This window comes from Bos grunniens, chromosome 1, assembly GCF_055505025.1.
Source record: "Bos grunniens cultivar Pamir isolate PY7600 chromosome 1, Bosgru_T2T1.0, whole genome shotgun sequence".
Taxonomy (NCBI): Eukaryota; Metazoa; Chordata; class Mammalia; order Artiodactyla; family Bovidae; genus Bos; species Bos grunniens.
In genome coordinates, this window is record NC_141165.1 from 91130591 (window position 1) to 91142670 (window position 12080).

Consider the following 12080-nt stretch of genomic DNA (forward strand, 5'->3'; position numbering starts at 1 on the left):
ACAAGTCTACCTGACATTTTGAAAGTAATCAGGTAATGATGCTCATGTGTTAGCACATTGTATCTGAATGTTTCCTTCTCAGAAATTAAGGGTGCTACAGAGGAAGCTTGAGGAGCATGAAGAAGCCTTGCTGGGCCGCACTCAGGTTGTGGACCTGCTGCAGCAGGAGCTGACCGCTGCTGAACAGAGAAACCAGGTACTGCCTTGTGATCTCTGTTGCCTGCCTCGGGAGCATTCATTTCCAATTTAGTTTGCCAGGGAGCAGGCATAAAATCCTATTAGAAGCCTTCAGAGAATTAATGCCATTTATTCATTCTATCAACAAATTCCCTGTGCGTAATTGGTGGTGATACTATGATGAGCAAAATACTCAGCAAAATACAGTTCTTTCCCTCATGAAACTTATATTTTAAATCTTTTATTGTTGCTCTTTTCCTTTGTGATTTTAGGTCTAGGATCCTAGTTCCTTTAGAATGTATTGTTTTCCTTTGAAAGTCCATATTCTGTGCGTGTTCATCTGGGTCCTGCATGCTGCTGGAGAAAGTCATCTCCTTTCTTCTTTTCAACTCTCTTTGAGAACGACTGTCTTTGTTGCATAGAAACATGTTCTCGTATCTCCAGTCCTAACAACCCCTGACCTTGAGTCCCCTCCCTGGCTATCATCACACAATCTGGTTCAAATCCCAGTTGTGCTACTTATTAGATAGGTACTGTAGAAATATTAACATATGTGTGACTTTATGGTAAATTTCCCTTGTCTGTTTCTTTTAATACCTTGTAAGTATCTCTTTTGGCCTCTAATATTTTGTATTATACTGATCTGTTTAAGTGTGATGCTCCCACTAAACGCTGAGTTCCTTGAGGGCATGGACTGGATCCATTTATTCATTCATTTATTCAGTATTTATTGAGTACCAGGTACTTAGTATGCCATATATTATGCTAGGTGCTGGAGAACAATGATAAAACAGGCAAAGTCCATTCACTTATTGAACTAATTTTGTATTGGGAGATATGCATGTGAAAAAATAATGACACTGTATATAGATACATACACACACACACACACACACACACACACACACACACTATTGTCAAAAGTATCAAGAAGCAACAGAGGACTTTTATGCAATTGGAAGTTTGGTCCTGAATGTCTAGGCCCAGGCTTCACCTAGAAAGGGCTCTTCACTATGCTTATTGAAATGCAAGAATGAATTTATGGTTCATGAGGCTTTTTTTCCTTAGATTCTCTGTCAGCAATTACAACAGATGGAAGCTGAGCTGAGCACTTTAAGGAACACTATAGAAACAGAAAGACAAGAGTCCAAGGTTCTGATGGAAAAGATGGAACTAGAAGTGGCAGAGAGAAAACTATCTTTCCATAACCTGCAGGAAGAAATGCATCATCTTCTGGAACAGCTTGAACAAGCAGGTCAAGCCCAGGCTGAACTGCAGTCCCGGCACAGTGCTTTGGAACAGAAGCATAATGCAGAAATGGAAGAGAAGACCTCTCACATTTTGAGCCTTCGAAAATCTGAGCAAGAGCTGCAGTCTGCCTGTGATGCCCTCAAGGATCAAAATTCAAAACTTCTGCAAGATAAAAATGAACAGGCAGCTCATTCAGCCCAGGTCATTCAGCAGCTGGAAGGTCAGTATCTGAGTGCTTTTGAAGCCCACTTGTGTAGCACCTCAGTAGCTCCTACTTTAAAATTTCAGATATCTCTTAATGACATCATTTGCTTGTTAAACCAAGGAATCTATAGAAGGATTAAGAAAGGTGTCTCTTCTGAACCCTTTGTTGCATTTCTCCCATCTCTAACTGAAGTTATAACCTGACCTAATATTATAATTATCATTATAGTACTAAAAACTATTGATAGTAATGTGTCAAATTTTAAAATATGCTATGTGATGCATAACTGTGGCCTAAAGGGTTCATTAACTGAAATGAGTAGGATTTGAATTAGTTTGTGAAAAACTCAAGCCAAATCTAGTTGCAAAGGTAGGGAGACTAAATTATATGGAGTCAGCCTTACTTCTAAAGATGGATCTGAATGCTTTTCTTATAGGTGAAAATTTCTTTTTAAAGAAAATTTTTATCCTTTAAGGAGATTTAAGGAAAACTTATTTTTTAAATATGTTATTATTAAAGTATTAATAATACATGATTCTGATTTAGTTTAATTCTAATAGATTGGCATACAGGAAAGATTTTAGAAAACATTAAATTGAAGATCTGTGTTGAAGAAAGCTGAACATTAACCAAAAAGCCTTGCAGGGCATTATGTGGGGACAGTGTGTTACCTGAGCATGCTGTTCTCTTAACTGAACCATGCTGATGTTCAAAACTGTGCGATAGAATCTCAGTAGGATTTTTAATGCTTATGTGGAGACTAAAAAAAATAAAAAACATGTAGGGCATTTTCAAGGGAGAAAGGAAAAATGACTTTTTAAAAATATACCTAGACCTGTTTTATTTTGCCTATGAAGGAGGCTTACTGAGCTGTCCTTTGGTCCTTGAGAGTAATTAAACAGTTTATAAAAATGTTGTCACGTGAAATATGCTGGCATTATATTTTAATTAAGATAATTGAACCAGAATAAACAGCATATGGTCTACCCTTGGAAGACAATAACTCATTAAGTTTTGGATGTAAGCCAAAGATCATTTCAACCTACTGATTTTCTTTTCTGTAGATCAACTCCAGCAAAAATCTGAAGAAATTAACCAATTTCTAAATAAGCCAACGTTGCTAAAACATGAAATAGCATCTCAGACTTGTTCGCCAGATGTTTCTCATGAGGGCACACAGGTAATTACATGTGTACTTTTTATGAATAAGATCTGTTTGTCTTTGCTGTATGTGTACTTGGGTGTTCTAATAGAATTTATTCCAGAAAGCAGTATAAGCCTTCTGTCTTTTCTGCCTGATAAAATCCTTTTTTTTTGGAGGTAATTCCATTTGAAAGGAATCCTGAAAAGTGTCCCAAAATGAATAATGAGGAAAAAATAGTGAACACCATGACCTCAGAAGATTTTCTAATTTTAAAGTCTTAATATGTTGTATTAGAGATAAGTCATTAATTTTAATCTTATAATCAGTTTTCCCAGTCAGGAGTACAATTTTGCTTTTGGTAGGCTGAGATTTGATCAGTTTTTCAGTATACAATTTAGTCCAACCAAACTTAAGTCTTTGGTAAAAATCATAATGCTCACATTAATCAGCCAATGGTAAAAAGTTTAATTGCCTATTTAAACTGCCTTCTTTAAAAATCTCTGGGAAGCTATGTTTTAATTGCCAGAAGCTGCTTATTAAGCTTGAATATCAGAGCAAGGAAAGTTAGTTTTATGACTTAGTTAGCTAGTGTCAAGCTGGGATAACTAGCTTAATTCATCTCCATTATAAGATTATACCCTTCCAAACTGACAGATACAATGGTCAGCAGAGTACCGCAGTCCCTGGGCAGTACTTTACACTGACAAAAATGTTTGTTTCCTGGTTTTTGCCATCTAGGCTTTCCAGTCTCTTCTATTCTCCCATTCTCAACTTTTTGCTCTTATGTTTTGTTAAGACATTTTTCAGCAACTCTAAAACATTCAAAGAATTTTATAGTGAACACTTGCATACCTACCACATAGATTTTATCAATATTTACTATATTTGCATTTATTCATCTGCCAATTCATCTGAATTTTTTATGTTTCACAGTAAGTTGTAGACATTAGTATATTTTTCTCTAAATATTTCAGCACTTTGAGTAGATTTTAATATTTATGTATAGTTCTTTTTCTTTGAAGCATGATTTATAAAACACAAAATGTACAAGTATTAAATGTGCCATTCATTGAGTTCTTTCAAATGCATTACTCAAATCCCTATCAAGACATATCACCTTAAACAGTACCCTTTTGCAATCAACCCCATTACTCTCCTCCAGAGATGAACCAGTGTTCTGTTTTTTCACCTTAGATTAATTTTCCATGTTTTATAGCCTATTAATATAATCATATATTTGTATTCTTTTGTATAAAGCTTCTTTCACTCAGCATATTTTGAGATTCATTTATGTTATTGCATATATCATAATTGATTCTTTGCTGAGAAGTATTTCATTTTATGAACGTAGCATTTTCTTTTTGCATGATTGTGCTATAATTTCCTTTTGATAGATACTTGGCTTTGGCTGTTATGAATTAAGCTGCTGTAGACATTCTTGTACAAGTATTTGTGTGGACATATGTTTTCATTCATCTTCGTCAAGTGGTAGTTGAGGAATCTCTGGGCCATAGAGTAGGAATGCATTTAGCTTTATAGGGAAATGCTGGATCTTTTGCCAAAGTGATTATAATATTTATGTGTGTGCTCAGTTGTGTCCAACTCTGCGATCCCATGGACTGTAGCCTGCTCAGCTAGGCTCTTCTGTCCATGGGGTTTTTCCCAGCAAAAATGCTGGTGTGGTTTGCTGTTTCTTCTTCGAGGGAATCTTCCCAACCCAGGAATCGAACCCGTGTCTCCTGCATTGGCAGGTGAATTCGTTACCACTGAGAACCTTCTTGCCTAATATATATGAGAGTTCCAATGGCTCTACATCTTCTCTAAGATTTTGTATTGTCAATTTAAAAATTTTAGTCATTCTAATGGGTATGTATTGGTAGGTCGTTGGAATTTCAATTTGCTTTTCTCTGATGACAAATGATGTTGAACATGTTCTTCTGAGATTCTTGGACATTTGTATTTCTTGTTTTGGTGAAGTATCTTTTCAAGTTATTTCCTCATTTTGAAAATTGAGATTTTTTTTTTTACCTATTTGTCAAGTTGTAGTAATTCTTTATGCACCCTAAATGCCAATTTATTATCAGGCATGTTTGGTGAATATTTTCTCCCATGCTGTGGCTTGCTTTTTACTTGTTTTCTTCATGATGCCCTTTAATTAGCAGTCATTTGCAATTTTGATAAAGTCTATTATTTATCAGTTTTTTTTCTTCTAGTTATAATTTTCTATGTCCTGTCTGTGAAATCTTTGCTTAACTGTAAGTTATGAACATACTTATTTATGTCTGAACATACTCTCTTATATTTTCTTCCACAAGCCATATAGTTCTAGCTTTCAGAGTTAAGTCTCTGAACCTCAAATTTTGTATGTGGTGTAAGATAAAGAATCGAGGTTGATTTTTTTTCCTATATGGATATCCAGTTGTTTCAGCACCATTTCTTAGAAATACTTTACTTTCCCCATTAGATTGCTTTGGTAACTTTGTTGAAAGCAAATTTATGAGCTTTCTGTTCTATTGATCTGTCATTTCTTATGCCTGTATCACATTGTTTTCATTACTGTAATTTTGAATCAAGTAGTATAAATCTTCTGACTTTGTTCTTCTTTTTAAGATTGCTTTGATTATTCCAGGTGCTTTACAGTTCCACAGAAATTGTACAGTCAACTTTCTCAAATTCTATTTGAAAAAAAACTGGATGGGATTTTGAATTAGCATTGTGTCAAATCTATAAATCAGTTTAGAGAGAACTGACATCTTAATACTACTGAACTTTTCAATCCAGGAGTATAGTATCTCTCTTCACTTACTAAGATCTTTTTTTTTTTTAATTTAAATTTTATTTTTAATTGTTGAATATTTACAATGTTGTGATTGTTTTTGCCATTTAGCAACATTAATCAGCCATAGGTATACATCTGTTCCCTCCCTTTTGTAGCCCTCTCCCACCTCTCTGCCCTTCCCACCCCTCTAGGTTTTCACAGAACACCGGCTTTGGGTTCCCTGCATCATACAGCAAACTCCCACTGGCTGCTTTACATATGGTGATGTGTATGTTTCAATGCCATTCTCTCAAATCATGCCGCCCTCTCCTTCCTCCACTGTGTCCAAAAGTCTGTTCTAGATGTGTGTGTCTCCTTTGCTGCCCTGCAAGTAGGCTTATCAGTACTGTCCTTCTAGATTCTATATATCTGCGTTAATATACAGTATTTGTCTTTTTCTTTGACTTACTACACTCTTTATAATAGGCTGTAGGTTCATCCACCTCATTAGAACTGACTCAAACGTGTTCCTTTTTATAGCAGACTAATAATATTCCATTGTGTATATGTACCACAACTTCCTTATCCATTCATCTGTCTATGGACATCTAGGTTGCTTTCATGTCCTAGCTATTGTAACTAGTACTGCTATGAACATAGGGGTATGTGTCTTTTTCAGTTATGGTTTCCTCAGAATATAATCTCAGTCATGGGACTGCTGGGTCATCTGGTAGTTTTACTCCTAGTTTTTTAAGGACTCTCCATACTGTTCTCCATAGTGGCTATATCAATTTGCATTCCCACAAACAGTGTAAGTGGGTTCCCTTCTCTCTGCACCCTCTCCAGCATTTATTGTTTGTAGACTTTGATGATTGCCATTCTGACCACTGTGAGATGATACCTCATTGTAGTTTTGATTTGCATTTCTCTAATAATGTATGCTATTGAGCATCTTTAATGTCTCTCAGCACTGGTTTGGAGGAGTTATGCATGTTTTAGAATTTATTCTGAAATAGTTCATATTTTTTAATGGTGTTGTAGATGAAATTTATTCTCTTTTCATTTTCCAATTGTTTGTTGCTTGTATGTAAGTATACAATTGAATTTTGCTTATGTGAACTTGGTATTTATTGTATTAGTTCTGGACTCTTTGTAGATTCCTTAGGATTTCCTGCATAAACAGTCATGTCATCTGCAAATTAAGACAAGTTTACCCCTTTCTAATCTTTATGCCTTTATTTCTTTTTCATTCAATGGCTAGGACATTCACAACATTGTTTAATAAAAGTGGTAATATTGGGCCTTCTGGCATTTTTCCTGATCTTAGGGGAAAGTATCCCATATCTTACCATCAGCTGTGGTGCTAGCCTTAAGTCTTCCATGAATGTTCTTTATCAGATTGAGGTTGTTCCCCTCAATTCCTAGTTTGGTAAAAATTGATATTAGATTTTGCCAAATGCCTTATCTGCATTTATTGAAATGACCACATGGGTTTTCTTCTTTATTCTGTTAATGTAGTATAGTACTTTAATTTTTGAATATTAAACCAACCTAGTATTGTTAGGATAAACCTGACTTGGTCATAAAATATTACACTTTTTATTTATTACTGAATTTGATTTAATACTATTTTGTGGAGCATTTTTCTATATGTACTTATAAAGGGTTTTAGTCATGAAGGTTTTCCTCTGTTTTGTAGTGCTTTGTCAGATTTTGGTATTAGAGTTAATATGGCATCAAAAACACAGGTTGGCAAATGTTCCCTTCTATTTTCTGGGAGTTTTTGTAAAATGGGTATTATTTCTCAAGAGTTTGAAAGAATTCACCATGGAAACCATCTGGGTCTGGAATTGACAATGAATTTCTTCTGCAGATATGAGACTAATAAGATTTTCTTTTTCATCTTGTACCAGTTGGATTTTTGTTTTGTTTTTATCTATTTCATTGAAAATGTCAAATTTTTGTTATAATGTTGGTTGCAGTATTCTCTTTTTATCTTTTTAATGCTTGTATACCCTCTGTAGTGATACCCACCTCTACCCCAATCCCTATTACTGTTTTTTTAGATTAAGATATAATTAACATATAACATTGTAGAAATTTAAGGTATCCAACTTGTTGATTTGATACATGTATATCTTTCAACAGAGATATATCTTTCACCATAGCATTAGTGAATACCTCCACCATGATACATAATTATCAGTTCTTTTCTGTGGTGAGAACATTTAAGATCTAGTCTCTTAGCAACTTTGAAATGTGTAACACATTATTGTTAATTATAATCAGAATGCTGGGCATTAGATCTTCGAAACTTGTTCATCTTCTAACTGCAAATTTCTACTGTTTGATTTGTGCTTCATTTTCTTGATCAGACTAAACTAGAAACTGACTTTTTAAAACAATATTGTCAAAGAACCAACTTTTTTTTTTTTCCAAAGAACCAACTTTTAACCTTGTTATGTTTCTTTGTTACTGGTCTGTTTTCACTTTTATTGTTTTTTGATCCTTGGTATTTCTTTCTGTTTATTTGGTTTTACTTTTCTTTTTCTACCTTCTTAAGGTATAACTTTATATCAAACACTTCAGATCTTTTCTCATTTAAACATTTAAAGGATACAGTTCCCTTTTAAGCACATGGTTTGATATGTTGTGTTTGTATCATTCAGTTTTTGAAGCATTTTCGAATTCTCCTTGTGATTTCATCTTTGATCATGGATTATTTAGAAGTGTGTTGTTTAATTATCCAGATATTTGGTTTTATTTATAGATATCTTATTGTTATTATTATTGCTTTCTAATTTAATTTCATTATGATCAGATAACATGTTCTATATTATTTCAGTTCTTTGAAATTTATAGAGACTTGTTTTCTGACACTGCATATGGTCTGTCTTGGTGAATATAGCTTGTGTGTGTTTGTATGTGTTCCAAGTCACTTCAGTCATGTCTGACTCTGCGATCCCATAGACTGCAGCCTGCCAGGCTCCTCTGTTCATGGGATTTTCCAGGCAAGAACACTGGAGTGGGTTGCCATTCCCTTCTGGGGATCTTCTCAACCCAAAGATTGATGCTGAGTCTCCTGCATTGCAGGCAGATTCTTTACCATCAGAGCTACCAGGGAAGCTATACAATATAATATTGTATAAACATCATTTAAATCATAGTATTATTTAGGTTATCTTTGTTTTGACTGATTTTTGTCTAGTTGTTAAAACTAGACTAATTTTTTTAACATTTGACAAAATTTAATATCTGTTCTGAATAAGTTCTTAACAAATTAAACATAGACAAATGTATCTCAATGTAATAAAGGCCATATATGACAAGTCCAGAGCTAACAATCAGGTTCAATGGTGAAAGGCTGAAAGATTTTCCTCTTAGATCAGAAACAAGACAAAGGTGCCTACTCTTACCACTACTCTTCGACATAGTAATTCAACATAGTAACGGAAGTCCTTGGAAGATCTGGAATGGCCAAGGATTCCAGAGAAAGAACAAAGAAGGAGGCATAAAATTCTGGAGTTCTTTTCAATTCTGTGTTTCAGAGATTTGGAGAGGGAATGAATGATGGAGATGGCTATTTTCTCTGCAAAGTCTGGAGCCTTCTATGGGGAAAACTACCTGGAGGCTTTTTCAACTCAATTCTGGAGCCAGGAGTAGGATGACTTGAGTTGGCTGACAAAGTCACATGCCCTTCTCTTGTGGCTTGGCTGGTATTTTGATTTCTATTTCTTGATTGAAATGATTGTATTTCTTCAGAAGAAATGGTTATTTCTTCTTGTATACAGAAGGTTATGAGATTCCTTAAGTTCAAGAGATCGGAAATCCAAAATCAGTTTCACTGGCCAGAAATCACAATGTCGGTTGGGCTGCAAAGGAGGCTTTAGGGAAGAATTAATGTACTTACTTTTTCCAGTGACTAGGGCTGTATTTCTTACATCCCATGGTTTCTGGTTGTTCTTCCATCTTTAACACCAGAAGTCTAGCATCTCATCTCAGTTATCAGGTTACCTTCCAACCCTCTCATCCTCAGCATATAATATATTGTTAAGTTTTGCTTTTTTGCTTCTTCCCATAAGCTTTGCTTTGTCATTGGAGTGTTGAGTTGATTCAGTATAATTACTGATATGAATGATTTGTCTTTCATTTATGCCATCTTGGGCTTTTTTTTCCTTCTGTTTTCTATTCCTGTCTTCTTCTATTTGATAAAGTTTTTTGAATTTTATTTTTACTTATATATTGACTTACTTTCCTTTTAAACAGCTGTATTATAGGTATAATTGACATATGATAATCTGCATACTTTTAAAGTGTAAAACTTAATAAGTGTTGATGTATGCATGAAGCCATCACACTATTAAGAAAATGAACATATTCATCACCCCCAAAGTTTCTCATGATCCCTTTTAATTTTTCTCTTACATCTCCCACCAATCAAGTAACCACTGATCTTCTTTCTGTCATTTTAGTTTGTATTTTTTAGAATTTTTAATACATTTTATGTGCTTTTTTTTTCTTGACTCCTCACTCAGCATACTTATTCTGGTATTTATCCTATTGTATGCACCAAGAGTTCATTCCTTTGTATTGTTGAGAATATTGTATATATCACAGTTTGGTTATCTGTTTACTTGTTGATGGGCAGATTTGGATTACTGAAAGTTTTGGACTGTTACAAATAAAGCTTCTATGGATATTCTTTTATAAATCTTTGTTTGGACCTGTGCTTTCTTTACTCTCAGTAAATACCTAGAAGTGAAGTGTCTGTATCATATGAGAGATTTTAAGACAGACATTGCCAGACAGTTTTCCAAAGTGGTTATTACCATTTTCTATCCCTATCAGCAGTGTTTGAGAGTTCTGGGTATAAATCTCACCTGGTAGTTATGTATTATCCTTATACTTTCTTGGATTCAGTTGCTAAAATTTTGCTTTAAAGTTTTACATCTGTGTTTATGATGAATATTTGTCTGTCTGTAATTTTCTGTAATATCTTTTCCTGGGTTTGCTCTATGTGTAAACCTGGCCTTTTAGAATAAATTGGGAAGTCTTCTTTCCTTTTCACTTCTTTGGAATGATTTTGTATAGACTTGGTGTTATTTTTTCCTTAAATGTTTTGTGAAAATTCATCAATGAAGCTGTCTAGTCTTGAAGTTTTCTTTGTGGAAGCATTTGTCTGTATAGATTCTGTTTGTTTCATAACTATTTGGCTATTTAGGTTATCTATTTGTTCTGGAGTGAGCTTTGGTATTTTAATATCTTTGAGGAGATTTGTCCATATTAAGTGTCAAATTTATAGGCAAAAAGTTATTCATAGTAGTCTCTAATTATTCTTTTAGCATATATAGAATCTGTAGTGACATTACCTCTTCCATTTCTGATATTAGTAATTTGTGTTTTCTTTCTTACACAGGTAAGACTGTCCAGAGGTTTATTAATTTTTAGTAATCTCAAAACCAGCTTTAACTTCATTGATTCTGTCTTGTTCTCTATTTTCTGTTTTATTGATTTCTCCTTTGATCTTCATTATTTCCTTTCTTCTGTTTACTTTAGACTTGATTTCTGCATTTCTTAGCTTCTTAAGGTGAAAGCCAAGGCCATTACTTTGAGACCTTTCTTATTTCTAATATAGGCATTTTGCATTAAAAATTCCCCCCTAAAATCTACTGTAGTAGCATCCCACAAATTTGGTTGTATTTTCATCTTCACTCAGTCAAAGATACTAATTTCCCTTTTAATTTCTTCTTTGCCCCCTGGGTTACTTAGTTTCTAAATATTTGGGAGTGATACATCTAGAGGTCTTTCTGTTATTGATTTTTATTTTAATTCTATTGTGGTCAGAGCACATACTTTATATGACTTGACTCTTAGAATTGATTGAGACTTGTTTTATGGCCCAGAATATTGTTTATTTTGGTTAATGTTGCATATGTACTTGAAAATAGTCTGCTGTTGTTGGCTTGAATGTTTTATAAATGTCGATCATGTGAAGTTAGTACTATATTTTTGCTGCTTTTCTGCCTGTTTGTTTTCCCAATTATTGAAAGGAGTATTGAAATCTCATAGTTGTGGATTTCTTTACAGTTCTATCAATGTTTGCATCATATATTTTCAAGCTGTGTTATTGGGGGCGTAAACATTTAGGATGTTTATGTCTTCTTGATTATCAAGTGACCCATCGATATTATGAAATGATCTTCTTTATCCTTGGTAACATTCTTTGCTGTGAAATGTACTTTTGTCTGATATTAATATAGTTATTCTACTTTTTTGAGGAATATTAGCATGGTGTATCTTTTTTCACTCTTTAACTTATTTTTGTCTTTATATTTAAAGCTTATATGAAGCGTAGAGTTTGAATCTACTTCTTATCCAATCTGTCAACCTCTGCCCTTTACTTGGAGTGTTCAGACCATTTTCTTTAATGTTGCCATTGATACCATTTTAAGTCTCTCACCTTGCTATCTGTTTTCCATTTTTCCAACTTTTTGCCTTTTACTTTTTTACTTTTCCTTCCTTTAAAAAAATTGATTGAATATTTT

At 33.9% G+C, this 12080-nt stretch overlaps 1 protein-coding gene across 9 annotated transcripts in view; it reads left to right on the forward strand.

Annotated features, from left to right (window-relative positions):
* The window catches only part of GOLGB1 (golgin B1), a 76287-nt gene that overhangs the window by 22394 nt on the left and 41813 nt on the right, over positions 1-12080 (forward strand). For 7 of the 9 annotated variants that reach the window (XM_086403875.1, XM_086403893.1, XM_086403906.1 and 4 more), the window contains 3 exons: positions 83-196; positions 1246-1648; positions 2698-2813. In XM_086403875.1, the coding sequence (XP_086260001.1) occupies positions 83-196; positions 1246-1648; positions 2698-2813 (633 nt within the window). The remainder of the gene's footprint in view (positions 1-82; positions 197-1245; positions 1649-2697; positions 2814-12080) is intronic. The other 2 variants (XM_086403932.1, XM_086403925.1) reach the window with 1 other exon arrangement.